Here is a 27,641-nt window from a genome sequence, read left to right on the forward strand (position 1 = left end):
AGTCAACAGTAGGTTATTAGTAGTTAAGTTTTTGGGAATCAAAAGCTATATGCAGATTTCTACTGCACTGAGGTTAGACGTCCCTAAACCCCCACATTGTTCAAGGGTCAGCTATAAATTGTCAACTTCTAGAAAGTTTAAAAAATATCAAAAGTAATCAAAAGATTAGCACTTATCATAACACATTGCCACTTAAAATTTTCTGTTGAGACTCTACTTCTCTGAGAACTGACTATATCAGATTGCATTATTTGCTAAACTGATTAATGAAAGAAGAAGAAAAGAGTTAAATATAAAGTGCTTCTTTTGAAAACTAAGAAAAATCCTCTTTTCAAAATAGTCAAGTTAATTTCTTAAGTCTTTGTATAAATATTTGAGAGAATGCAAAACACAAGGCTGGGTTTGTTATTTTGCAACTTTCGCTATTTCTCCTCTTTTAAAGTAGGCACAATGAATGCTCTACTATACTTTCATAAACTCTCAATGTTAGTTAGCTTTTGAGGGAGGCGCAGCTCCCTAAAATTAGGTCTGTGCCAATTAGAATTTTTCTAAGGCAAAATAGAGTAAACTTGGAGGATTACAGAGTGCTGAAAAAGTTCTCACATTTGACACACAAAGGCAGTGGAAGAAATAAATTAAAAAATTTTTAAATAGAAGGGGGTAATAGCACAGCCTTTTTCTGTCTTACAAAAGCAGTAAAAACTATATTGTTAGGCATGGGAAGGAGCCTTAGGAAAGTTCATGGAGGCCCTAGGACATTAAAGGGGCCTCTTTATTTTTTGCACAGGAGTCTTTCCATCACACCTCTTGGCCCTCTCCATCCAGAGCTACCTCTCTCTCTGCCCATATTCCCACTAGGACCTCTCAGGATACAGTCAAGCCAGACACAGTGGGCATGAAGAACCAGAACCCAGGGGCGCAGGTGCTTGAGGATTATTTTTACGTAAACTGAGGACAGGGACTATCTGGCTACCGTGGGCGTCTCCTCACATTAGCAGGGTCCCACGTCCCATGATCGCCTCCTTGGCAACAGGGTTTATTGGCATCTTTGTTGTCCTCCTTAGAGCAGTGGTTCCAAACATGGGTGATCATCCACATTTTCTAGAGTTTTGGAAAATATTCAGATTCTTGGGCTCTACTTGTAGAACTCTTAAATAGGGGTGAAGGTGGGAAGAAGAGACAATGTACAGAATTCTTAAAGTATCCCAGGAAGAGCTTGGTACCACTAGCTCTTAACAATGGTCTTGACTGATCTGCTGTCTCTGACTTTTAAGGACACCAGTGTTTAGGATGTGGTTCCATAGTGTAGAGGTTAGCACATCTGCTTTACACACAGAAGGTCCTGGGTTCGTGCTCCAGTGGAGTCACGGTCCATGGTCTATGGCCATGCCACCCTGAACAAACACGATGTCTGATCTCAGAAGCTAAGCAGAATCAGGCCTGGTTAGTACTTGGATGGGAGACCACCTGGGAAGACCAGGTGCTGTAGGCATGGAAAAAAAAAAAGATACTGGGGTTTAGCAAAGGTACAGTGGGGGGACTAGAGATGAAGAATGATGGGAGGGGGAGAAAACAAGGCAGATACTGATCCGAGAAAGAGGAGCAGCATTGGCTTCGTGTGTACACGAGGTAAGTGCTGTGACTGAGGGAGGTATACTGGGAAGGCTCTTTTGCCTCAAATTAGCTCACTAACTTTTTACTAAAAAAAGTAAAATGCCTGAAATTCCACTATTATGATTTCATTCCTTCCTTAAACTTGTGTCACTTTTTAAAATAGAAATACTCCTCCATATTCAACTGTTGTTTTTCACTGATGCAGCTAAAATTCACTTGCTCCTTTTTCATAGATCACTAAAAGCAGTTTACAGAGGGCACTGTATTCCTGGTCCTGGAGGAGAAGGATGAGGTGCCCCCAAAAGGCCATGACTCAGTATGGTCATTGCAACTGGTCAGCCTTAGGGCAGTATCTACAGTGTTGTTGTGTGCCCAGGACAGACCTGACCCACAGGAAGTGTTAATCTGGGTAAGGAAGAACCATCTGGGTAAAGAAGAACCAGCACTGGGCTGTCTCTTCTCCCACATTCACTTCACCATTCTATGTCCTCCTGGAATACTCTTCAGTACATGCTCTAGTTAATTGCTTCCTAATTATTTCATGTACCTGCATGTCTACCCAGCCAGATACAAGACGCTTTGAGATCGGAAAGAATATAACTGAACCTTGACCCCCACCCGCTCTGAGTACAAACTGTAGTACTAAACAGGTGGAGGGTCCTCGGGAATACAGTTAGTTATTGATCCACCTGACCAGCAGGTAATAGTCTCTTCTACTGCCATCACTTTATGACCTTCCACTTCTGAGCACTGAACTTAACTTGCCTGTCAAAATTTTCTTCTTTCCAATTAACTGTCCTTCCAAACTAAGATTCTTTCATCAGCACAGTCTATTTTTGTTCATTCTGCACACATGTGCTGGCATGAAATTAGTTTTAAATGTTTTGGGAAAATATTCCTAGATCCCAAATATGTTTGGGGAAACTGAAGCTTCCCTCAGTTTATGGCTGAAAGTGGTCTTTGTAAAGAATAAAATTGGGAAATGTTGATCAAAAAAAAAAAAAAGAGCAAAGATTGAAATCTATAAATACCAGCAGTTTTGGCTTAAAAAAAAAAAAAAAACAACTAAACATTTCTAAGCCAAACACTTTTATTGTCCACACTATTTTATCATTAATCGAAAAACTATTCTCTAATTTTTTTTCGTAGAATAGTGTATAATTATTAAATATGAAAGGTAGCTAAGATGCAGACAAGTCAACTGACTTGCTTGTGTTCACATGATCAGCTAATGTCAGAGCTGGTTCGATCTGTTTTCACTTCTTTGAGAACTCTTATCTGGTGCCTCTCCCAACACAGGCAATAAAAACTCCAGTTAACACTTTTAATTTTCTGGATTCTGAAATATCTAGCTCTGTGTATGATTTAAGCTAATCCAGTTTTACATTGTGTGTGTGTGTGTGTGTGTGTGTGTGTGTGTGTGTGTGTGCGCGCGTGCGTGCGCGCGCACATGCCCTTTTCTGTTTCCTACTGGTAGAATGAAGAGATGTAAGTGTCAATATGACAACTGTTTTTCAACACAAGAAAAAGAAATTCATGTGATTTTTTTCTAGGTGGTCCCTTATAATTTTTTAAAAGCAGTCAACTTACAACTGTTCATGTGGGATGATACTGTTTTTTCCTCTGTTTCATGTTATACCTGAATTATATGTGTGACAATCCCCAAATCCAGCATTAAGGCATCCATTTTGTCTAAGAGGGGCCAGAATTCTTTTTTGAAAAATCTAGATTTGGGTTGTGTCTAATGTTATAACCCTTCCCCATGCATCACACTAAGTCCTACCCAAGTAGACTTATGGATTTTTCTCTCTTAACTATGGGTCTCAGCCATTTTTTTTCTTACAAGAAAATACTCCAGTGAGTGGTCACTTCATTGAGTCCACAATTAGTCAAACAGTTCTCTTCCCTAACACACTTTCCCTTCCTTCCTTTTTATTCCAAAAAAAAAATATTGGTTCCTGCCTCTCAACTGAAGTATGGGAGACAGGAATAAAAGCATTTTTTTTTTATTTTATATGCATAAAAGCAGTAATTTAAGTGTGTAGCAGATACCTAGCCGTTTTTAAATAATAGATTATCCACGAAGGATCAGAAGTTCGGCTGAATCAACTATTACCCAGTGCCCACCAAGAAAGCAGAAATAAGTGACAGAGCTAGAATTTGAACCTCAGTCTCTAAATTCCAAGCTTTTATCCTTTTGATTACAATGACTGCCTTTCCACCCTGGGCAAGTTTCATAAGGAATCAGAACTTCGAATGCACCCAATTCTTACTACTATTGTGACAGATTGAAAAAAAAATAATAAGACCCCTCCCTATGGTTATGCCTTTTGCAGTATAATTGCAACTCTTCCTCCTCCCAAATCAACTGGCCTTGTAACTTGCTTTAACCAAGAGAACGTGGCAGAAACAAGAGCGCTTCAAGCCTAGACCATAAGAAGCTATGCCAGCATCTCCTAGTTCTGTAGAGTCTACTGCTGTCCTGTGAGCAAGCTCTAGAGAGCCTGGTAGGAAATGAGACGTGGCTGTCAGCCTTCACTGCCACAGTCAACCAGGTGCCAGACACACTGAGGGAGCTCAGCTGAAATCTGTTGAGCCTGTCCAGATCAGCAGAACTGCCCAGCTGACCTACAGACTCATTAAGATTAATAAACGGTTATTTTAAAGCTAATAAATTTGGGGGTGGTTTATTATTAGAGCAAATACTACCTGATACAACTATCAAACAAATCTACTTTGAGCAAGCAGAGAAAGTAAAACAAAATGTTGCATCTAAACTGTGGGCCCCAGGCCCCAACATGGAAAAATGTATAACAAGAGTTATTCAACAAATCCTTAATTATTTGACTCGAACTTGCAAAATAAGGCCGAAACATGTGACTTGATCCATTCAATAATTTGCAAGGTGCTTCAGAGTATGTAGTACGTTTAGGTATGAACAATTACATATTTGATAATCTACGCCCAGAAATAAGTCCTTTTAATTGTGGGATTTAATTCATGCTAAATCATAAAAATCTATTTTTCAAAGTCCTTCTTTGAACAGATAGAACCTCTGGATTGTAATATGACTTTCAGGGAATTAATATTCTCTTTAAGAGAAAGCGAAAGATATATAAAGAGATCAGATAACAGAAGCAATGAACTTATTTATAAAGCCCCAGGAATCTGTGAAGACATAAAAGGACTGCTCTTCTTTAGACTTATTCTAATTTACCTTATTCAAGTTCTAAGAGGTTCAAGTAGTGGAAGAAAGTCACGGAGTAGAGGAACTTGGCGGGGAGGGGGGAGTGGAAGAGAGCCAGATGGGAAGCACTCAGCACTCATTTTAACAAAATATCCGTTACATATGCATTTTTCAGTTCCTCTACAAACTTAGGGCCAAAAAAAAAAAAATAATAATCTGGTAATCGTACCAGAAGTTAAAGTCTCCATTACTTAACTGTAACTACAGGCACACCTCCAAGATACTGCTGGTTCGGTTCCTGGCCATAACAATAAAGTGAGTTGTAATCTTTTTGCTGGTGGAGGGTCTTGCCTTCAATTTGTAAAAAACAGAGCATCTGTGAAGCACAATAAAATGAGGTATTCCTGTACTCAGTTTGAATTAAGATCATAATGAAGCCGGTTTAAGAACATTCGATTAATGGAAAAGGCTTATGAACAGGGTGGAATGGCACGGTCGACAGAGTTATCAAGTGGTACCCTCTGGCATTAAGGAGCTGTCTAATCTTAGCCATGTCACTAAAACAGCTAGTATTTAATGAGTGATTTATAACAGCCAGACACTGTGCTATGAGGTTTGCATGCATTATCTCATTGTGCCCATTTGAAAGGTGAGGGAACGGAGGGTTTATAGGGTTATGAACTTGCTCAAGGTCACACAACTGTTGGAACAGATTCATACCCAGAGAATCTGACTGCAGAGTCCTAATTCTTACCCACAATTCTGCACAAATTGTACAGGGCCTTCGTTTCCTCATATGAAAAGGACCAAATATCAAGATTGGCTCCAGTTGGAATTCTGTGGCTCTATGACAATAACAGGAGCATACTCCTTAGTGGTTTGTGTTTTGGGTAGTGATGGGGACGGGCACCTTTCCCTAAAAAGGAACGCCCTGGGAGTCTATGCTAATGTTAACCACTCTATCAAGTCCTTTGTTTTTACGCACAGTGGTTATGCTAGTTTGGGAAACAAGTCTACTACCCACAAAGCAGTCACCCTGGTCAATTTGCCACCTCGCAGCAAAGGTGTGGCTGCCTTGGGCTTTTTCTTCAGTGGCTGGCAGAGTAGGCATCAAGTAAATGCTGAATAAATGGATAAATATTTCACAGCCTCTGGTGGAAATTATTTTAGAGCCTGAAATTATTTTAATGTTTCCTACAAATCTTTTAAATGTAACTTCCATAGACTGTTAGCCGCACAAAGACAGAAAACACTGGCATCGCTCCCTGCTGCGTCCTTTGCAACTTGAATAGTGCCTCGCTTATAGTAACTGCTCAACACAAGTGCTGGTCTTATTTGAGTTACTGGATTCTTACTGGATTCAATTTGCCCCAAAGCGGGTAAAATACATGATTCAAGGCAAGGCCATGCTATTTGCTGCTTCTTCTCCATGTTTTTTTTTTGTTCAAATAGGCAACCTAAATTTGAGTATCTTAAGTGCTAGGTGCTATAGTGAAAACATTCCTTGCCTTTTAAAAAATATTGAAGAGATAAATCAGAAAACAGTATTAATTCAGTGACTATTTGTTGGGGACCTACCTCGTGCTAATCACTGGGTTGGGTATAAAAACCTGCCATCAGATAAAGGAGATGGTGCCATAGGCTGGGCTACATAAAGGAGAGTGTAAAAGTGGGCATTAAACTGGTCTTGAAGGTTACATGATGTTAAAAGCAGAGAGCCTGAATTCAGACTGCAAAAGTCCTCAGCTACATCCTATGGCACAGTGGTATGCTCTGATCAATTTTAATATTTGTGGCAAAAAAATCTGTTAGTATTAATAATTTGTTATTGTCACTGTAGAGAAAACTATAAACACTGCTAGGTTAGACTACGATTTGCTGTAATCTTTGTGAAAAGTAATTTGGACGTATATGTTAAAAATGTAAATCTATATGCCCTTGACTCAACAACGCTACTTTGGGGAATCTATGCTTAGAAGTAAAGTTGCTATATATAAGGATACAGAGAAAAGGATGTTTATTGGATCCTTGTTTGTAGTGGCAAAAATCACAAAACAACCTGAATGAAATATCGCACAAGTGTTAGAAAGAATGGGATCCACATCTGTTGGTCCGAAAGGATGCTCAGTGTGTACTGCTGGGTGAGAAAAGCAAGCTGCAGAGAAATTGGCATATGATGACCCTATTCTTATTTAAAAACAAGTGACTCAGATGCCTTATATATACATATTTATACATCTATGATTACAAAGAAATGTGGAGGATATGGGGAGGCAGGCAGAAAGGGAAGGAAGAGGAAATGAGAGGTGATGTGAATTAGTTTATTAACTTTTCTCAGTATAATTTTACTGAAATTAATGAACACATATTATTTTTGTAAATTTTGAAAACACGTTTGTGAAAATAAGGAATAAAAACAATTATGAAAAGAGCCAATTCACAGATTATCCCTATAATCTTGCTTATATTCAGATGTGCTTTCTTGGATAAGATAGACCAGATGGAGTTGCATGAAATTGTGTATAACCCAAATCCTTCAAGGGTTCTGGGGTATTTGTGTGGCTTTTTGCCATGTGCCATTTGATATATGGGTTGTGGTAGAAAGAAGATGGAGAACCATTATGCTATGAGCAACAGAACCACAGACATTTTTTGATTAGGGGAATAATACTGAAAGCAGTATTGTAGGAAGAGTAAGCTGGCAGTCGGTCGAGTGCAGAATGGATTGAGAAGAGAGAGGGAAAAAGAACGAACACATTTAAAAAACTACTAAGTGTCAGAGTTTGAACTAGGGTATGGCTAGTTTTTTCCTGTTATGCTAGCTTTCAGGGAACAGAAACTTAATGCCCTTCTGGTTTCTAGCCTTTGCCTCTTATTCCTAAACCCAGTATCAGGGTCTTTGTGGTCTCAGAAGCATGTTTCTTATTATCCACTTTAATATTTTAATCTAAATTTCAAAAACTGTTTAAGCTCTCAAACTTAGGGTTCCCCTTTTTAAAAAATTATAAACTAATCACTAGTTATGTTGTTGTTTTATTTCGGATTTTACTGATTTCTCTGGCTTTGACTTTTAAGAATGTTTACATATTTTGAAGAATGAGTTCAACAACAGTATCTCATAATTATGATATTCTGTTCTCTCTCTTCTACCCTTGTAGACGTGACAGCACAAATTGCTCTCTGCCCACCCCAGTTTAATATTATTGCCTCCTAATTCTCCAGCTGTTCATCCAGTATCTTTTGTAGCTGCTCTCTTTGGATGCTTTCCAGAACCCTGTCCTTGGTCCTCCTCTCTTTTTTTTCCCCTGAACACTAGAGCAGTTCATTCTTAAATAACCTCATCAGATTTTCTTGCTTTAGCTAATACCTACTTACCTTGCACTTTCTCTTACCTTCTCTTTAAGAATATTTCTTCTTCGATTGTATTTAAAATATGTTACCCACTGACTGCACCAACAGTAGCCCATTGTATGTGTTTAGTTATCAGAAAGAAGCATTTTCTACCTAATTAAAAAAAAAACTACCATCCTCTAAGCTAATGGAACAAAGAGATTCAAGGCTAATAAATGAGTAAAACAGAAGCCAAAGTTAGCAACAGCAAATCTGCTATGCTATGATGGCTCTTTATTCCCTTTCCTTATCCACTGAAAACTTAAGTCATTTTGGGGGAGAAAAAAGAAAAATGGAGAAAACAGGTTGTTTTCAGTACAAACACAGGAAACCTAAAGTTCTTGAGCCTCACAATGAATTTCAGCACTAAAAGAATGGTTACAAAAGATATGTCCTATTTTTAGTGTCACTGCATGTATCTTCATGATTTCAAAGGCTAGGATCCATCTCAGTCCTAGCATTTTATAAATAATAAACATGGGTAAATTAAAAAAAAAAAACCAGTAATGACAAGCAAAATTCATTTAGCTTTTTAAAGTACTTTCAAGAATAGTAGAAAATATTTTTTCAGATTATGAGGAATAAAAGTAGAAAAATATGTAAATTTTATATAACTTTTATAGTGTTAATAATTTTAGTGTACTTCAGTTGTACTTGTCATAATTACTGTCAGATAGTTAAATCCCTGATACACAGAAAACAGGAATGAGAACTAAAATTGTTTTGGAGATCGTTGTAGGAATTTACGTTTACTTTACATCTGCTATCATCACATTCACTTCAAGGCCAAGCCAAAGACAGGCCTACCTTACTTGAACATAAAATGAATACTTATGAAAAAAATCAGGCTAAGAGGTGAGTAATCTCTATTTTTATGTACTATATCAAGAAAAGGGAATATATAAGCTGTTAGTATGAGGCTCCTTGATAGCTTAAAGGAAACAGGACAGAATTTAACTGCTTGAGCATCATCCACTTCATATAGTCACCTTGGAAGCTTGGCCCTTACTTCAGGGACAGTCAAGACAGTTTTAAATACCTACAGAAATGCCTACTTGGGTTCTTTTAGATAACCTCAGTGAAAACAAATGTTATAATTTGGGAGAGGACTAAGTTTCTAAATTTCTGGAAGTACTCGTATCATATGAATTACATAAATAAGATAAATAAGGTAAGCTAAGGAATTTATATATTTTCTGATTACGCAGGAACATTTAGGTGTTACTATAGTGTAATGAGTCCAGTTTTCTTTTATAGATTACAAGGTGGTTGTGAAGGCAATTTTAAGAGAGGAATAATATATATAGCCTCCCAAGGTGGAGGCTTAGAAACAGAACTTTCATTTTGGGTTTTATGTTTAAAAAAAAAAAAAAATCTATTTTATGGTCACACTTTGTCCTTAATAAACTATGCTGCATTCCAGGTGACGAATTTCACATAGGATTCTAATTAAAAATTTTAGTTTCCCTTTAAGAAAAATGCCTACAAAGTTAATAAGTTATATTTTACATTGGTCTGTTTACCAATTTAAAATGTCATTTAACGTATTTCTGTACTTGATTGTATGTCATATAAAAAAAGATTTATAACTTTGATTTAATCCATCAAATCTGTCCTACTCAAGTTCAACTAACTGATCAATAAAGAAAAAAGCCAGTAAATGTAGCCAAGCAAGTTTTATAATCCTCCTAAATTTATGCATTTAGGATAATCTGGGTGTTCAATATAGTCAGAAGCTCTTTTTCACACAGCTTTGCTAAATATAATAAACGTACAAAAATTTTAACGCTGAAAACTTCATTCTCAGTCAAACTAAAGTTTCTCTGCAGACTTGGTTTTATAAGAATACCAGACAAAACAGAAAGAGGATGATATTCTAGCACTTATTAATAAAAAGATAATGTGGTCCAAGTTATCAATATGACTATCAAATTTAGGTGGCTTACCTAATATTTAACTAAATCTATTGAAAAGCTCACAAAAAAATTGAAAAAAATTAATGTAAATATAATGATCTTGGCCCCTGAAGGCTTTAAGCATATTAGTCCTTATGAAATTGGGATCCATGGTTCGCCCATAGTAGATACTGAAAAAGCCTAAGTGCCTGATGAATAGAAAATACCTACACAGGCACAGTTGCCCTAACATACTCAGCAATGAGAGTCATGCTGGTTTGTGCTTAGTAGACTTGGCAGAGCTTTAAAAATTCCACCTTGAATTTTTATAGTACAGTTTAATTTTCAAAGTAAACACCCATGCTGTCAGGCAAAAATGCTGGGTGTTCTTACTATTTTACGGAAACTTGACAGAAATCACTTAAGTGGCTACACAAATACATCCAGGAGAACAGAGGCTTGATCCCATTTCTCCTTTATATATCGTTTAAAGATTCACAAATGACGAATAAAAAATTTTAAAGATCAACTAGGAATTTCTAACTAAATATTAAATTATTTCCCTGGAGACCAGTATTAAGTTTTCCTGACTCTTTTTTCTCTTTAAATGTCTTGAGTCTTTCCACCTGTAAAATTAAGGTAAATAACAGCTGCCTCTGTACTATATAAATATTGACAGAATCAATAACTTACTATACAAACTACAATTTAAAACCTTCATAAGGCTGTTAAGAGTTTTAAATGAGATGAATGGATACAAAGTCATCAGCATAGTATTGCCATATAATTCGTGTTCAACATTGTTAGGAAAAAAAAAACCCCAAACAGTTCAACAGTATATAAGAATGTGGATACTGTGTATTTTTTAAAATCTAAACTAGTTAATTTCATATTAACTTTTATAAAATACCTGGTTAATCTATATTTCAGGTCCCTAGAACTAGAGACCAAATGTAGAGCTTGGACAACTGAGAATTAGAATATTTAACCCAGCAACACCACTAACTAATCTGTGATCTTTCTCTAGACACTCTCCGTGGGTCTCATTTCCTCATCTGAAAGAAGAAGAGGTGGGGGGTTGATGAGCTCTCAAGTCCCTTTAAGCTCTCATCTAAAATCATTGTACCCAGCACATAAAGCAAGCTCTGAGAACTCAAGTGCCCCTCACCTCTTTCGGTCCACCAACAACAGTGTTTACAAATTATTTTCAATGTACCACCAACTAAGAATTATTTTAAATTCTTATCTCATAAAAATACAAAATCTGGGTTCATTTCCTCTCTTGTACTTTATAACGTACAAAAAAAATATGTCAAAGAATCAACTTTAATACCATTCCCTACCACAATTGCCTCCTTCACTAAAGTGATATGTCAAGAGGATTACAGAATTTTAGGAGAAACACACACACGTTCTGGAAATAATTCATATATAATTGTAAAGAAAGTATTTTGACTCCAAAACACCAATTACTTGAGGTCATAGATTGGCTCAACTCAATCTTAGAACTCAAATTTTCTGATTTTTAGTCTAGTTCCTTTCTTCTATACCTATTACTGAATAAGGAAATCAAATTGTTTGGCAAGGGTTTGAGGTTTTAAAAAAATGCACCAAATTTGCAATTTAAATCATCGTTAAATTAAGAAAGACTGTATTCCCCATAATTACAAAACAAAACAGCAAAACATTAAAACAACAACAAAGTAAAACAATGTTCATAACAAACTAGTAGAGCGTTAATGTTCAACACGTGATAATCATAAGGTCATAAGTCACGGCATTGCCTCAACCCGCAAGGATAATAAAATCATGTACTCAATTATTTGGAATTTCATAACAGCTGGCTATCAAATATATTTTCAGAACAGCTACAATTAAATATTATGAAAAAATTATGAAATCAACTAAAATAAAGGCTAATTTTAATAGAAAAAGAAATGAAAGTTAACATTTATTGCAACAAACTATATGTCCTAAATGCATACTTAGGTTGAACTGTCAAATTGTTAGATACAAAAATGAGATACTGTGATAAATTTCTAGAACTAATCATATCATTAAACCTTTCTCTCCCTTTATATATATATGTATATATATATATACATACACACACACACACATATATGTTTGGTGCCCTGTAGGATGAATGAAAAAAATTCTAAAATAAGAGATGTACACTAAACTATAAGAAAAGTAAAGCACACTTATTTTAGAATTTTTTTCATTCATCTTATAGGGCACCAAAAAAAAAAAAATATATATATATATATATATATATAAAAATAAATAAAGGGAGGGAAAAATTTAATGATACGATTAGTCATAGAAATTTATCACAGTATCTTATTTTTGTATCTAACAATTTTGTAGACACTATTAATCTTGTTGAAACTTGTTCAAAAGAAAAAATAGTTTAAAGCACTCAAAATTAATATTTGAGTTACTATATAAAAGTATGTTTAAGCATGCAGCCCTACCAAGGTAAGTTATTAATACTTAAACTCACCAAGAAATAAAATTAGGGGGTGACACGCTTCCATCTAAAATAATGGGCTTTAAGGACTATATTGCAATATAATTAGTTTAAATGACTGTCTAGCAATTGCAGAACCCCGTAATTTATTCTATATATGTATCATTAAATAAGAATTTAATTTCCTCAATATTCCAGCAGAAAAATACACAACCCATAGAAATATGTAAGAAAAGGGCTGCATCCACAGTCAGCCAGATGACAATGTATGCAAAAACGTACTACAAAGTATAAAGTGGTTAGATCAACATGAGACACCATCATTACTTCAACTACACTCCAGTAACTAGAATTTGCATTGATTAAATAGCATCCTAAATAAAAATGTGACAAACATGAACTTGATCATAGCTGAAATAATCTAAAAGAAATTAAAATGTTCATTCCATCTTTTTGGTATAAAGTACAGCAAAACCCAACAACATAACCCTATAAACAGGGCTACATTGCCACAGTTACCTTTAGATTTCTATCTCAAATGAAACTAAATTGTAATTCTGGTTAGTGCACTCCCTTGTATGTAAATATAGCCCCAAATTTCTCTCTTTAGTCCTCTGAATTCATGACGGTTGATTCAAATCGTTTTCAAAATGGTTCTTGATAACTCTAAACTTATCTCCCACCATTCCAAACCTCTAATGATCCTCCCTCTCCTGTACCCCCTTCCTCACAACATCCATTAATCCACAAACTCCATTGGAAATTTTGCATTTAAGGGACATTTGTGACGGTAGTGAGGAATAAAGAAGACAACCTATCAAAATTAGGTGTTTGGAGGTTGAGATTACTGTCTGCAACTAATTTTGAACTGCTATAAAATTGTACATTTTTTCTAAAATATACCTGAGTGTGTAAAATAAATACAAAAATCACCATTAAAATCACAGTCTAATCCAGCTTAGCATAGAAATGATGACAAAATTCAAAGGAAAAGGAACACCTAATGGATCTTTTCTTTTTTTAAATGGAAATGCTCCATAGGAACATTTTTATTTACTTGAAAAAATACAAAACCCAAGTAGAATAAGCCAGAAGAAAATGAGAGCACTTGGCTCTCCGAAACTACAGAAATAAGGGGAGTATGGGCTTTCAAAACCCTTCTGTAAAGGTCAGTAAGTAATTGGTTTTTTTTCATTTACAGCTTAATTCAACAAACATTTCTTGAAAATTCTTTTGCATCACAATTCACCAATGTACATATTTGCCACGATTCAGAAATATGAAAGCAAGTGCCCGTTAATTTGACAAATACCTGTAAATACTGCATTACACAATTATCAGGATGTCCTTAGAAGGGTAAATGCTATTCAACGCAAACCTATTTTGCCTATTTAATTTGCTCACATAAGTAGTACTACATAATGAGAACTCACTGCTAATTAAAATTAGGTGTGATCTTTAAGAAAAATATGTTTTAAGAAATATGCCCCAGACTCATTTTAAACATAACGTAAATTAAGATTTCTTAACAACTAGGCTATTTTAGGCTATTTCAATCACCTGCAAGCCAGAGTGGATAAGACTTATATAACCAGCCAATTAATACAGATGCTCTTTCACATTCAGCACTCATACTATAATAAACTCTTTTTGATCTCATCTCTCTTTCACTAAATGCCTCTAAAGCGATCTCTACTCATATGAATTTCACTATTAATGCAGTTTGCACTTAACCTACATTTATGCAAATATTTCAGAATAAGTCTTTTATACAATTTATAGACATTCCATAATACATTGAAAGTGTCATGACTAAAATATCTATAACACCAGTAGACAAAACCAAAACACCATTGTGACACAAAACATGTTATCAATTACAAAAATATAATTGAATAGCCAAAGAAAGATCACAAGAAGTAATTTCAATAAAATCCGACCACATGCTTTTCACATATTTCTGTATTGGAGTCATTCCACTAAATTGACGCACCTGATTACAGAGAGAGACAGAGAGAGAGAGACAGAGAGAGAGAGACAGAGAGAGAGAGACAGAGAGAGAGAGACAGAGAGAGAGAGACAGAGAGAGAGACAGAGAGAGGGAGACAGAGAGGGAGACAGAGAGGGAGACAGAGAGGGAGACAGAGAGGGAGACAGAGAGGGAGACAGAGAGGGAGACAGAGACAGAGAGAGAGATTTATCTTTAACTAATAATATAGCCATAATAAAGTACAGGGTTTAACAAAGTACAGGGTTTAAAAAAGATCCTTATCATAAAACTGAAATAAGTAAATAACCAAAACCCAATCTCTTTTAACATTTAGAAATCATTTTATATGAGTGAATATCAGAAATAGTAAGTTTAAAAAAGACACTGAAACACTGCCAGAACCTTTGGGAGGAAAGACAAAAGGTAAGAAGAAAAGTAGCCATTAAAAAGGCACAGGTAAATCAAATCAAAACAAAATCTTCTTATTCCTCTCTTTCTAAGAAAACATTCAACACAATGTTAAGAAGGACAGAATTTGCTTCACTCCCTGTGTTTGTTTGTACAGGTCTTCAATTTCATTAATAAAATTAGACACAGATACAATAAATAATGAGAAGTTAAAAATCTATATAAATTTTTGTAGCTTCATTAACTGCCAATCATCAGAGTCCTAAACTCCACCTAAAACTGAGTTTACAAATTCATCTTGCATCATTCTCTCTCTCCAATCTTACCCTTTAGAATAGAGTCAACTTTTTAACACTGAAGTCTCAATGTGACCCCAATAAAGGCTCTAATTCCACCTGAAGCCATTTATTTCTCTGCCTCTTTTCAGCAGTTTCACCTCTAATGCTGAAGTGAAACAATGTTGAAAATCTAATTACGCAGAAATGTGCCTTCTTATGTGTCACAAATTTATGCTAAATTTGTCGAATTTCAGTTTTTAAAAAGCATATTTAGTTAGAATGGCTACTTTGTTTTACTTAAAAATGTACTGAGCATCAATAAGGTTTCTCTTGTTTTACTATCAATATTGATGAACTTAAGTCTTAAAAGGAAGATACTATGCTTGATCAAGACCCTCATAATTTCACAATTTTATGTGATAACTGCATATGTTGTGCTGTTGACTCATCAGAAAGAACTACCTTCCCCTCAAAACAGAGCAGAAAGTTTTTTGTTTTTTTTAAGTGTCCTGAGAAAAAGCAATTTTAGATATCCTCTTAAAAAGTCAAATTACAATTTGTTTTTTTTTAACTTAAAAGGAATACAAGTGAAGTTATTAGTGACATTTAATATTTTTATATCAAAAGTCAGTATTCAATACACTTGTGGTCTCAACCTGTTGATTTATCTGCTAATCATTCAGGGTTACTGGTCATACCTAATGTTTGGCTAGAACCATGTAACATACAGAGAAGAGAAAGCAACCAGTTTTAGTTCTATCAGGGCTGTTGTTTGGAAACAAAAGACTAATTCAATGATGGTTAGAAAGGAAACATTGTTTCGATTTATTTGGAAGAGGCTTTGTTCTGGATAATCATAGTTCCCAATGTTAAGTTAATGCCAAAAGGTATAAAAATTTCAAACATTACCAGAAGATCCTGTATAAGATATTGCACCTTTTTATTAAGACACAAACTACCGATTAGAATTCCAAATCACACATCAGCACAGAAAAAATCATTTCACTGGATCTTAAAGAACAGAGCCACATCATCACTGCTTTCCTACTGTCGTTAAGGTTGCCATGAGGCTCAAATTAAAAATATGTGAGGACATGTTATTTGTCATAAGTTACAATAAGAGGTATTAAAATTATCTTTAATGATCTATGGGCAACTATGTACATCTAAGACTTATGGTTCCAGATCCCAGATTTTATGGGGCTTAATAAAAGTTCATTTTGAATAGAAAATAACTCTTGTTCCACACCTTTGTTATAGTAAGGAAAATGAAAACAATACCACAGTGATTATCAAAACAAAATGCATTAATAATCCCCCAGAGTTTCCTAAGATATATTATTTTTCTTTGTATAATTACATGTTTTATATAAATCAATGTAATAGTTTTCTGTGGACAGCTTAGTTAATCAACCAAGCATATTCTATCATGAAATCCACTGCCAAAAATTTGAGATTGAAAAATTTAAAACATGGCATGTCTTGTAACATTTAAAAACAACGAGATAAGAAACATCTCAGATCTCCTTACTGAAAACATTTTAAATTTTCAGTTCAGAATGACAGCAATAAAAAGCTGAAGTAGTGTTCATCTAAATAAAGGTAATTATTTAAATATTAGATTAGTAGGCTGTTTAAGACACACAAGAACCAATGTTTTTTCTTTTGATGAGAAACAACTAAGCCTTTTAAAGTCATAGAACACAGCCTAAATCTAAGTCTAAAATTTTTCTCCAACAAGAAAAGCTTACTATTTAAAGCGGAAACGAAGGAGATACCTCTGTGTTAGAATAGCCCTTTAATAGAAAGAGTATTTTAAAGAGATTCTTAAATAAAATTTTCAATGACTAGTTAATAGGAACAATGAGTAACATTTAAGAAAAACCTTGAAATGCGTATGTACAAATAAACCGCCGTGTCTATAGGCCTTAAAAAAAAAAAAAAAAAACCACCGATTAATCAACCTTGTGTCTCTACAATCACATTTTTATATTTTCTTTCACACCTAAAATGTGATCTACAACCCAGATTTATCTGAATTGGGGATGAGGGTATGGAAGAGAACTTAACCAAGAGATACATCTAAATTTGGAACTTTTTTCTTGGTAATTCCATTTTAACAGACCTTTTCGAGGTCAAACGGGAATGTGACTATACTTATAAATGACTGAGAAAAGACAGAGAAACACATCAAATGATAGCTGAGAGTTAAAGCTTAACAATGTTGGCCATCAGTTATCTATTTAAGAATTTGTGAGAACATCTGAACGTAAAATTCTGATTTGTGCCATGTTGCCGCCGATACTTTCTTAAAGAGATTGATCAGCAGACACAACTTGTCAACTTTAGTTCAGGAACCCTATTGGCAAGCCCCATCTCTCATTCTATGGTCAGATACACTGTTCACTGCATTGCTTTATTGTTAACACTTCTAATTTTTAACTCTTTAATCTCCTCAAGCTAACACTTCTCAAATGTAAATACAGCAGCACAACTTTTGATTATGAAGCTTAAATAAACTTGCACAATAAATATATTATTAGACATTATATGTCCTTAAACTTACACAATTTTTACTTAAGATACCTGTTGATAAGCAATATGATTTTAAATTTTTAAATAAAATATTCAACCTCGGGCCAATGGGATACCGATTACCATTATTTCAGAAATTTGAAGTGGTTTGCATGTATAAATAAATCACTTAGGTTATCTACCATGCATACTTTCTAAAGACCACTTAAACTTATTCACATGGAGAAGCACATGAATCACTGAAGAACACATGCAAATATGTGAATATTTAAATCTATCAATCTGTCTTAAATATAAGAAATAGAAAAACATTAATCTTACCTTGAATAGCCATTAGAAAAGACAGATCGACCAGGGAAGTTCAAAGTCCCCAAGGAAGTCAAGTTGTCATCTCCAGATCCTTGGCACCTATTCCAATTTTCTGAACCAGCAGGGATTGGTGGAATGACATTAAAAACAGGCTTCTGATCCTGCTGCTGAGAAAGGGATGCTGTATTCATGTCATAGTGGTACATCTGTCCCCCAGAGGTACTCACGCCGTGAACAGAAATGGCAGATATTTTATTACCAATTATATTTGCCCCAGAAAAGCCTGCCTGACAGTAAACTGGGCCCAGTTTCTCTTGCTTAATTACTCCAGGGGTGCAGAGTTCAATGAAATCTTCTTTTTCTGTTTTCACTTGGGGCAGTGTTACACTGCTGGGGCTTGATAAGATCAGATCTCCATTATCTTTAATTTTAGGTTTAGTGTCCGGTAAAACAGGAGGCTTACAGTCCTCATTCGAGTTTCCTTCCAGAAGGAATGGATCATCCTCTCCTGTCAAAGGAGAAAGCAAACAATTGTCATCTATCAAGAGGTCTGATCTCCAAGGACTCTCATTTGTCTCTTTTCCTGGGGACCCAGAAGAAAACTCCAAATCCTGCAAAATGTCAAAGGTTCTTTGGTCTGTGTTATACAGCTTCACATTGCCCCCATTGGTGCCGGTCTGGCTCTTCAAATTCTGCTGTTCTGAAGACACATCGGAGTGTGTTTTTGGAAACTCCTCTGTGGGGGCAGCAGAAACAGCAGCTGATGCTGAACTCTTGGGGTTCTCTGGAACACTGGTCGACTTATTGAGGTTTGCGATACTTTCTTCCAGAAGCCGAAAATCTGTTTCCCCAGAGGAAAGGCTTATTTGGCCCTGCTGTGGGAATCCCAGGTCATTTCCCATTACTTTTGTTTCTGTCTCTCCCATATACAGTCCCATTGAGAGTGAAACTGCTTTGGACAGATCTGGCTGCTGCGCATTGCTTCCTGAGCCTTTTGGAAAATCAACCAAAAGTCGTTGCTGCTTAGAGTCTGACTGAGAAGCAGCAGCCAGTGAGGATGAAGATGCAGAAACCTTCACAGTAGCTCCTCCCCTTAGGGTTTTATAGAAGTCCATCACATTTCCCCTCTCCCGACCAAGCACACTGCTGGGGATTTCTTCTCTACTGGGTGGGCTTAATGATTCCTTGGGGTCCATCAGTGAATATCTGCTACAAAGAAAGAGAAGGTGGGGGGGAAACATAATAAGCTATAAAGTCACATTATCTCTGTGATCCGATTAGTAAGAGCCTGTTAAATGAACCTTTTAGTTAACTCCGAATCTAATTCCTTGTTATCAAAAGAGCAGATTCTGTCATCCAGAATAAAAATGCCATGTCCCCTGCTCCCATTCAGTGTGGCACATTTAAAAGTACAATGCAGTCCATTTGCACGGCTGAGGACAAAATTGCATCAAATTAAGGTAGCCTATTCATCCTGCCATTCACAGAACTGTAACTTTGTTAATCATAGACATAATTCATTACATTTGATTATTCTAAAGGTTCAAGTTGATGTCAAAGTATTTATTGTTTTTAAAGTATGATCATTAAAATTCCTTATCTCTTCTAAATCACGGCTGTTTGCTTTTGAGAATCAAAAGACATAAAACTTGACAAATACTATGCTAGAATTCTCTAATTATTCCCAAATTCCCCTCCTACCAGCTTGTCACACATTTAAACCTTTTAGTACAACCTACTGGTGAACCACGCACATTTTATTTGAAAAATAAACAATAATAATCTGATCATCTTCCGATAGGCTAGAAAAAGGCTCTTATTTTTAACCCATATTACTTTCTGAGCATACCTGTTGAATAGTGCCTGCCTTCAAATTTTGGGCATACAAAATGAAATATATTGTATATAAGCCAAGTAAAATTTAGATTTTTTTAAAAGAACAGTGTAGCAGATTTTCATTACAATTTTAGCTTAAGTATAACAAATTCAGTGCCACTCAATAATATATATATAAAGCTACATTTATTTTTTAGAACTACTTAAGATCCTCAGTATGAAATATTATGTCTCTAAGATTTTTCCTTTCTAAATATTGAAGTACTGAAAAATAGAAAAACCCCAAACTGTAAAATCACATTCATATCAATCCGGGTTTTAAAAAATCCAATAAAATGCTCAGAATAATTTTCTCTGCATTCTCAATCTTCACCTATCTCAATTCTGGGCTTATTCTCTAAAGGATTAGGTTGCTAATATATTCTTAATCATCGGGATGTTTTAAGAGGAGGGATAAACACATTTGCGACATCCTAGTCAAATCCCATCCAATGAAAGGAAACTTTTCCTGTACGGAGACTTTAAGAAACATAAACTTCACTGGCCTTCGCTGAAAATGGAGTATGATGAAGGTAGACTGAGGGGTGAGGGATCTGCCCCTACAAATCTTGAGGGTAAACTGCTTACCTCCCCTCCTCTCCGCCCTGTTTATCTGATAAAGATCTCTAAACACAAGGTATCAAATAGAACCTAATGAATTTCTACACCGCTTTGACAGCTGCCTTCAAACTCGAAACCAAAACAATACCTTATAAAACGAAACGATCCCTCCAATGACTGTATCCTCCAGTTTAAATCGCAAATAACGCTGCACGTTAATCGGCCTTAATGAACTATGCCAAGGGGTCTTACGTGGTATGACAAGGCTGCCATTATCAAGTCTGCAACCTCAATCGTCAAACGCGCTTGTCAAAAACCGCACCAGAAGACGATTACCGTCAGGGTCTTTTTCGAAAAGCAGCCACTTAAAAAACGTCAGGCGCGAAATGCTGCCAAGCGCCAAAGAACAAACCCTCTTGGGGGTGAGGGGAGAAAAAAGTGCGAGGTTAAAAGAGAAATGTGTACAGACCTGTTGAGTTCTCCCTCCGACACGCCCACTCCTACCCGATAACGCCAGCCCTGACCGAAGTCTCCAAGTTGCAGGCTGTCAGCCCCCTACGTGTGCGCTGACACTCACACTACACACACACACACACACACACACACACACACACACACACACACACACCCTCACACCCTGCGCGCCCGCCAGAACTGAGACGCGCTGGAGCCTTGACAGAAACCCTGATCGCGCTCGGGCGCACCAGGGCGGAGTGGAAATATTCGGGAGAGTAGAATTCAGACGCGGCTCAGCGTTCACCATAAAAATGGGTGTCTGGGCGGCCCCCTGGGAGGGAAAAGGAAGGGGACTTGAAAGAAAACGAGAGGCCAGGATACCACGCCAGGGAACAAGAGGCTAGAGACCTGGGGCAGCTCGACGAGGCTCCACAAGCAGAGTCAGAGCTCAGGTTCCTCCCCCTCGGCCAGGCCGGGGGAAGGCGGCCGCGGGAGAGGAAGAGGCCAGCGCTGTCACCCGCGCACTGCCCTTTCGTCACCGTCGCCCAGCCCTCGCCAGCCCCCACCCCCCGGAGGCTAATAAAAGTTTGTGGGCTCCCGTGGCGGCCCCCGAACCGCACCTCAGGGGAGCGAGCGCCTGCGCGGGTCGCGGCCCCCAGCCTCTTACCTCCGGTCGTGGTGCCGCTCACGCGCCACCGTCCGCGGCTCCCACCGCAGCCGAGATAAACAACTTAGCGTGTGAAAGCAGGAGGAGCAGGAGAGAGATTCTTTTTCTAAAAAAAGGAAGTAAACAGCCGCCCCCTTCTCCGTGGGGGGAAGGGAGAGCCCCTATTTAAGAGAGTCCCCCATTTCCCGGCTGACAAGCCAGCCCCCCACCCCGCGCCCGTCTCCGCGGGCCAGGCTCCCGGGCGCGCGTCCTCCGTCCCGGCGCTCCGCCGCTTCGGCTGTTCTCCAGCTGCGGCGTCTTCTTCCACCCACTAGAATCCGTCCCCGACGGGCGGGCGGCGACTCGGGCTCCCGTCACAGACTCGAGCTCGCAAAATGGTGGAGGAGGAGGAGGAGGAGGGGAGGGAGTGCGGACACGCGAAGGGCCGCCCGGCCTCGGAGAGCGAGCGGGACCGAGAGGGGGGCGGGCGGAGGCGGCGCCACTGCGCGCACACTCTCGCACACACGCGCTCCCACTCCACCCCCGGCCGCTCCCCGCCCGAGGGGCCGCGCCGCGGCGGCGGCGGCGGCGAACGGTGCAACCTGTTGGCGACGCTCCGCAACTGCACGGGCGGCCGCAGCCCCTGCCCCCAAGCCCGCCGCACGGGCCCCGCCACCCTGGCCCCGACGGCGCCTGCACACCCGCCGCCACCCCCGGGGTGCGCGGGGCTTCTATTCGCCCTCACACCCCCGCCCCCAGGAAAAAGGAGAGACGGCGTCGGCGGGGGGCGACCTGGTATCTCTCGGGCGAGATTAAGAAAAAAGCTGAGTTTTACTAGTTTCTCTTCTGCCTCCTTCCCGCCCCCGCCCAGCTCCGGAGCTCGCCCAGTCCCTCAGCTGCAATCGCCCCCAGCGCCCCTGCGGGTGACAGCGGGCTGGCTAGGGGAGCCCCTGCGCGGCCCGCAGCAGAACGGCGGCGGTGGTCTGCGCCGCCACCCCCTCCCTCTCCCCACACCCCCGGGCCGAGTTGCGCGAAGTGTCACTTCGCACGGAGCTACAGGCTTGCACGGAAACGGGGCCGCAGCGTCGCGGCTGCACTTGGGGTCCACCGTCCAGACACACCCTCGGGGGAGGCTTCAGGGGGCGCAAGGCAGAGGGGTCAGCGCATACGTACTCTGGGCCGGGGGGCAGTCGCGTGCCAGCAGGTCCCCCACCCCAGCATCGTCTGGGCAGCCCAGTCTGCAGCCGCTGCCGCCGCCGCGCTCTGCACCGGGAGAAGTTGCAAAGCAGAACCCACCCTCCCCCGCGCCTCGGCGGTCCCCCACCCTCTTCCCCGAGTCTGTGAGGCGGCGGCGGCGGCGGCGGCGGCAGAAGGAGGCGCCGCCTGCCAAGTTCAACCCCCACCGCTCCCTCCCAGCGCGCTCACACTTGAAGGAAGTTGCACGCCAAATGCAAAACCTCCGGCGAGTTGGATTTCTTTGCACTTTTAAAAAATCATATTTTTAAGGAAAGCAGGGGGTGGAAGGCCTAAAAGCAAGTTGCAGGCATAATAGTAAGTTGCCTGCAAAGTATTCCTCCCCCCCAAAAAAAAAACTCCTGACCTCTCTTTCCACCCCCTCCATGGCCCGCGTCCAAGTGTCCCGTGGAGGCCCCTTCCCGAATCTTGACTTTTGCTGCACTCGACTCAATGCGTCGCCCACCCTTTCGTGTTCATGGGACCCCAGCCCCTCCAAATAAAACAAAATACACGCAGCTTTAAAATGTCAGCATATAGCTCCCATCAGCTGTTCCCGTTACGCGCCTCTCCCTCAGTCCGAGGGAAACACGTGGCTAATCCCTAAGGAGAGGGGCGTGGGGCGAGGGGCGTCCGTGCGGGAGGCCCCAGCCCAAGCCCCCTGCCCCAGCGCACCGCGTCCGGTGGGCTTGGACGATGTCGGGACCGAGCCTCCTCCTACCTTGCGCGGCACACATAATTTTTGTGACTCGGGGAAAGGTGGTGCTGTGTTGCTTTAGGGTTTCAGGAGGTAACTTTTGCGCCCCCACAGGTGACAGTGCTTGCCAGCTCCAGACGGAGGCGGAGGCTGTCGCGCAGCTCCACCTAGCCCCTGCCTGGGCTCTCAGCTGTAGCCACTCTCTCATCAGGCCGCACTCCGACTCCGGCGGCGGCCGCCTCTGCTCTGACATCTTGAAGAGGATTGGAGGAAGCGCGTGCCGGAAGCCGCCCGCCGCCATCTTGGTAAAGGACGCTGACACTGACAGGCCGCGCGGCCACCATCTTTGCAAAGGTTCTCGATCTGGGCACCTAAAGTAGCCCTTCCTCGGTTCTGAGGGTAGTCGCCGCCCTATGTGTTGTCGGAAAACAAAGGAGAGAACTAGGCTTCTAGCAAGCTGCTGTCCGGAGACGATCTGCAACGGCCGCCTCCAGACAATTCTAGGACCGCCATATTGGCAAAGGAAGAGACGTTCGCTGCCACAGAAAAGGGAACCAAAACCTTTGCCAACGTAGAACCTTCAACCAGAATTTTATTAAGAGTGCTGAACAGTCCAGTTCTTAAGAGAACCCCTTTCTGAATACAGAGGAGATGACTCCTCTTTTCACTTGGTGCAAGTCGACTAGAGAGAGAGGCCTTTGCCTTGGTGCTCATAGAGGACAACTAAGTGCTACTATGTGTGAAAAGTAGAAATAGACATATTAAAGAGGTTTTTCTTCACTGATCTCATAATTCCCAAGAAAGAGTATGTAAATCCCATGATAGGCTTGCAATAAGTGTGTATGGAATTTAGTTCAAGTGATAATTCACTCCAAGAACACTACTTTGCCTATTTGCCAGTTTTGCCACCTTCCAAGTCTCCTAGAATCAGATGTCTTCTGTGAATTGAGTCCCAAAACAACCAACAATATCATGGGGGGAAAAAAATCAAGACCCAAACTTAATGTTACACATGTTTTAAAAGTGGCTTAATATGATTATCCTTGTAAATCTGCTTAAAAGTTATACTATGAATTATATATAAATACTTCATATATAAATAAGTAATCATTTGTATATATATTATACATGTGAAGGGACCATAAGTTATCTATTAATAGAGTACTTCTCCCTATACCATAAACCTACTTCATTGTTGAATCTCTGCTCTAAAAAAATACTCACCATCTCTTACCTGTTCAAATCCTAGGTGGTGGGTACTCTACTTTTAGATAACACCCAATTTTACAAAAGTTGCCAATTAACTTTCCCTACTCATTTCTTCTGCAGGGCCAGCAGACCATCTTAAAATGGAAGGAGAGTCACATTTTAAAAATCGCCGTTGAAAACACTTTCAATTGAGCGAAAGTGTGAAATTTTCCTAAGTGTTCTTTTCAGTAGTCTATTAATTTTTGATTTTGGTAGAAATTCTTATTCTTTAGTCTTTCATTTTCATTTGAAAGCATAAATAAACTTTAGAGAATCTGTTTTTCAGAGTTAGAATTGTTATGCTATATTGCTAACATTTATTAACACCCCACCTCAACTATGCTACCCACTTTTGCTAACAACAACTGAATAGATAGGTATTATTCTAATTTTTCAACATGAGGAAACCGAGGCTTACAGAGGCGGATGCTTATACAAGGTCACACAGCAACTATGTGTGGAAAGTAGAAATAGACATATTAAAGAGGTTTTTCTTCACTGATCTCATAATTCCCATGAAAGCATATGTAAATCCCATGATATGCCCACAATAAGTGTGTACGGAATTTAGTTCAAGAAATGAAACCCAGTGTACTAGAAAGGATGTGAGTTAAGCATTGTAATAATACCAGCAATTCTAACAATAGTTAACATTTACTGAGTTTCTAGTGTCTGCTGGGCACTACTGAAAATGTTTTATACATACTATCTTAACACTTGAGCTATGACAATAACTAATCTATAACCCTAGGAAGTTACAATTACTGCAAGAGAATAGGATTAATCTTCATCTGAAAGAGTATAATTGATTGAGAAGTAGAGGTGAGAATGAAGGTGATGTATCCAAAGTCCATCAAGGATATGTTTCGTTCACTGCTATAAGTCCTACTCCTAAAACAGAGCCCAGTGAATAGTGGGCGCTCGACAAATGTTTTACAGAGTTAAAATAAAACAATGAATCAACAGAATTAAAATAAAACAATAAAACAATCATTTTTACTGGGTTGTTGTGGAGGTCAAATGAGTTAACGAAAAGTGATTAAGTGTTACTTGAGATACTCATTTTTATTATCTCATGTTTAAACACTGGAATGTTCCCCTTCTACAAAACAAAAACAACTACAAAACAAAACAAAACAAAACGAAAACAACTAAGACTCATTATTATGTGTTCTCATAGTGTCCTGTACCTTGGTAGCACATTACAATGATAATTCCTTATTTGTGGGCTCATTCATTAAATTTCTGTATCTCTCACTGGAACATAAGCTCTGTAAAGGCAGGGCCTGTAGTTCTTTTTCACCACTGTATCACTAGTGCACAGTAGGTGCTCAGTGAATGTTTGGTGAATGAATGAATGAATGAATGAATGAATGGAAAGGGTCTGAGACTATATCCCAAGGCCAAAAAACTTTAAAACCTAAATAATAACCAAACCACCTTTTACCTTTATACAGTAATTGATATATTTTCCAAGTTCTCCCATTCTGTTCATCTGTTTAATCATTTCTATTCCCATTAAAATGGTCCAAGTCTCAATGCCAGATTACTCCTCTAAAACATCAATGAAATCATGCCATGCTCCTGCTCAAGTATCTACAGTAATGCCCTGTTCCATTATCTACAGACCCCCAACTCCCGTTCTGGTATTTAAGGCCATAATCTTTTACCTGCCCCTTTCTAGGGCAAGCAAGCCTAGCTGATGCAATTAGATTGGTATTTAATTAAATTAAATGTCAGTTAAAGCAAGGGAATCATTAAAAAAAAATTATACTTGCAAATTTCAGCTTTAAAAGCTAAAACTTGGAATTGAACATGTGTTTCCTAATCCTGTGATGAAGGTCTAAAACTTTTGTGAGACCACTGACTGGAGTTCTATGTCTTTGTTCATGTATAAACTACACCTACAATGCATCACTACAGCATTGCAGGTAAGGGCCAGACTGGCTGGGTTGTCTCCACCACTACGAGGAATGTAATGTTGGGCAACCTAACCATCTGTGCTTCAGTTTCCATCACCTGTAAAATGGGGATGATAGTAGTATTAACTCAAGTTATTATGAAGATTAAACAAGTTCGATATATGCAAAATGCTTAGACTAATTCCTGGGACATTAGGTGTTTAATTATCATTAGCGATTATTATTAATATTTAGTATTACTATTTTCCCCATTTTAAGAAAGTAGAGCAAGAAGTTAAAAGTATTTACAAAATAACATGATGTAGATTTCTAAATTTTTATGATTCATCCCCCCTGCCATCACCGTGATCTTTTAAAGTTTTCTTATATCCACTTAATTTGACAGCAATTGTTTATATGATATCTTTCCATTTAGATTTTATAGAACAACTATTTTTTTTTTACTTATATTTTATTATTTTACTTAATATTTAATTAAGTAATTACAATAACAAGCACAAATGGAATAAACATGTTTTGGGGGAAAAAACACAAGGAACTATTGGTAAGCATACAGCTTAATAAGTGGGAGAAGAAATGTGTGGAGTACAAGAACTAACCTTGGCTCCAGTGCTCAACATGCCCTGGGCATCAATCAGTATGTTTTCCAGGGAGAATGGAGAACGTGGTTTAGTTGAGATGAATGGGTTGAGTAATGCTGGAGAAGAGAGATTCTGTCGAAGAAAGATCACAACTTATACCACATCCATTCCACCTCTACTATTGTTTATTACATATGTTTATTTCTTTTTACATAAGACATCTCCTTGTGACTTATTTTCCTATAGCTCATAATTCCTTATCATTGCTCTAGTGTCATTTAATCTAACTTCTCCACACACACACACTTTAAATCTATGATGCTAAATGTATGTTAGAATCAAA

General features: G+C 38.8%; 1 protein-coding gene across 10 annotated transcripts in view; it reads right to left on the reverse strand.

Annotated features, from left to right (window-relative positions):
- The window catches only part of NR3C1 (nuclear receptor subfamily 3 group C member 1), a 95,405-nt gene extending 71,606 nt beyond the window's left edge, over nt 1–23,799 (reverse strand). The window contains exons 1-2 of one of the 10 annotated variants that reach the window (XM_011367463.2): nt 23,572–23,799; nt 18,092–19,285 (exon numbers count right to left, since the gene is read on the reverse strand). In XM_011367463.2, coding sequence (XP_011365765.1) covers nt 18,092–19,275 — 1,184 coding nt within the window. In that variant the 5' untranslated portion in view covers nt 19,276–19,285; nt 23,572–23,799. Of the gene's footprint in view, nt 1–18,091; nt 19,289–20,663; nt 21,506–21,638; nt 22,145–22,790; nt 22,953–23,571 lie in introns of those variants that run through there. The other 9 variants (XM_011367457.2, XM_011367465.2, XM_011367461.2 and 6 more) reach the window with 9 other exon arrangements.
- Nucleotides 23,800–27,641: the final 3,842 nt, after the last annotated feature.

The sequence above is a fragment of the Pteropus vampyrus genome, unplaced genomic scaffold (genome assembly GCF_000151845.1).
Source record: "Pteropus vampyrus isolate Shadow unplaced genomic scaffold, Pvam_2.0 Scaffold134, whole genome shotgun sequence".
In the NCBI taxonomy this organism is placed as follows: Eukaryota; Metazoa; Chordata; class Mammalia; order Chiroptera; family Pteropodidae; genus Pteropus; species Pteropus vampyrus.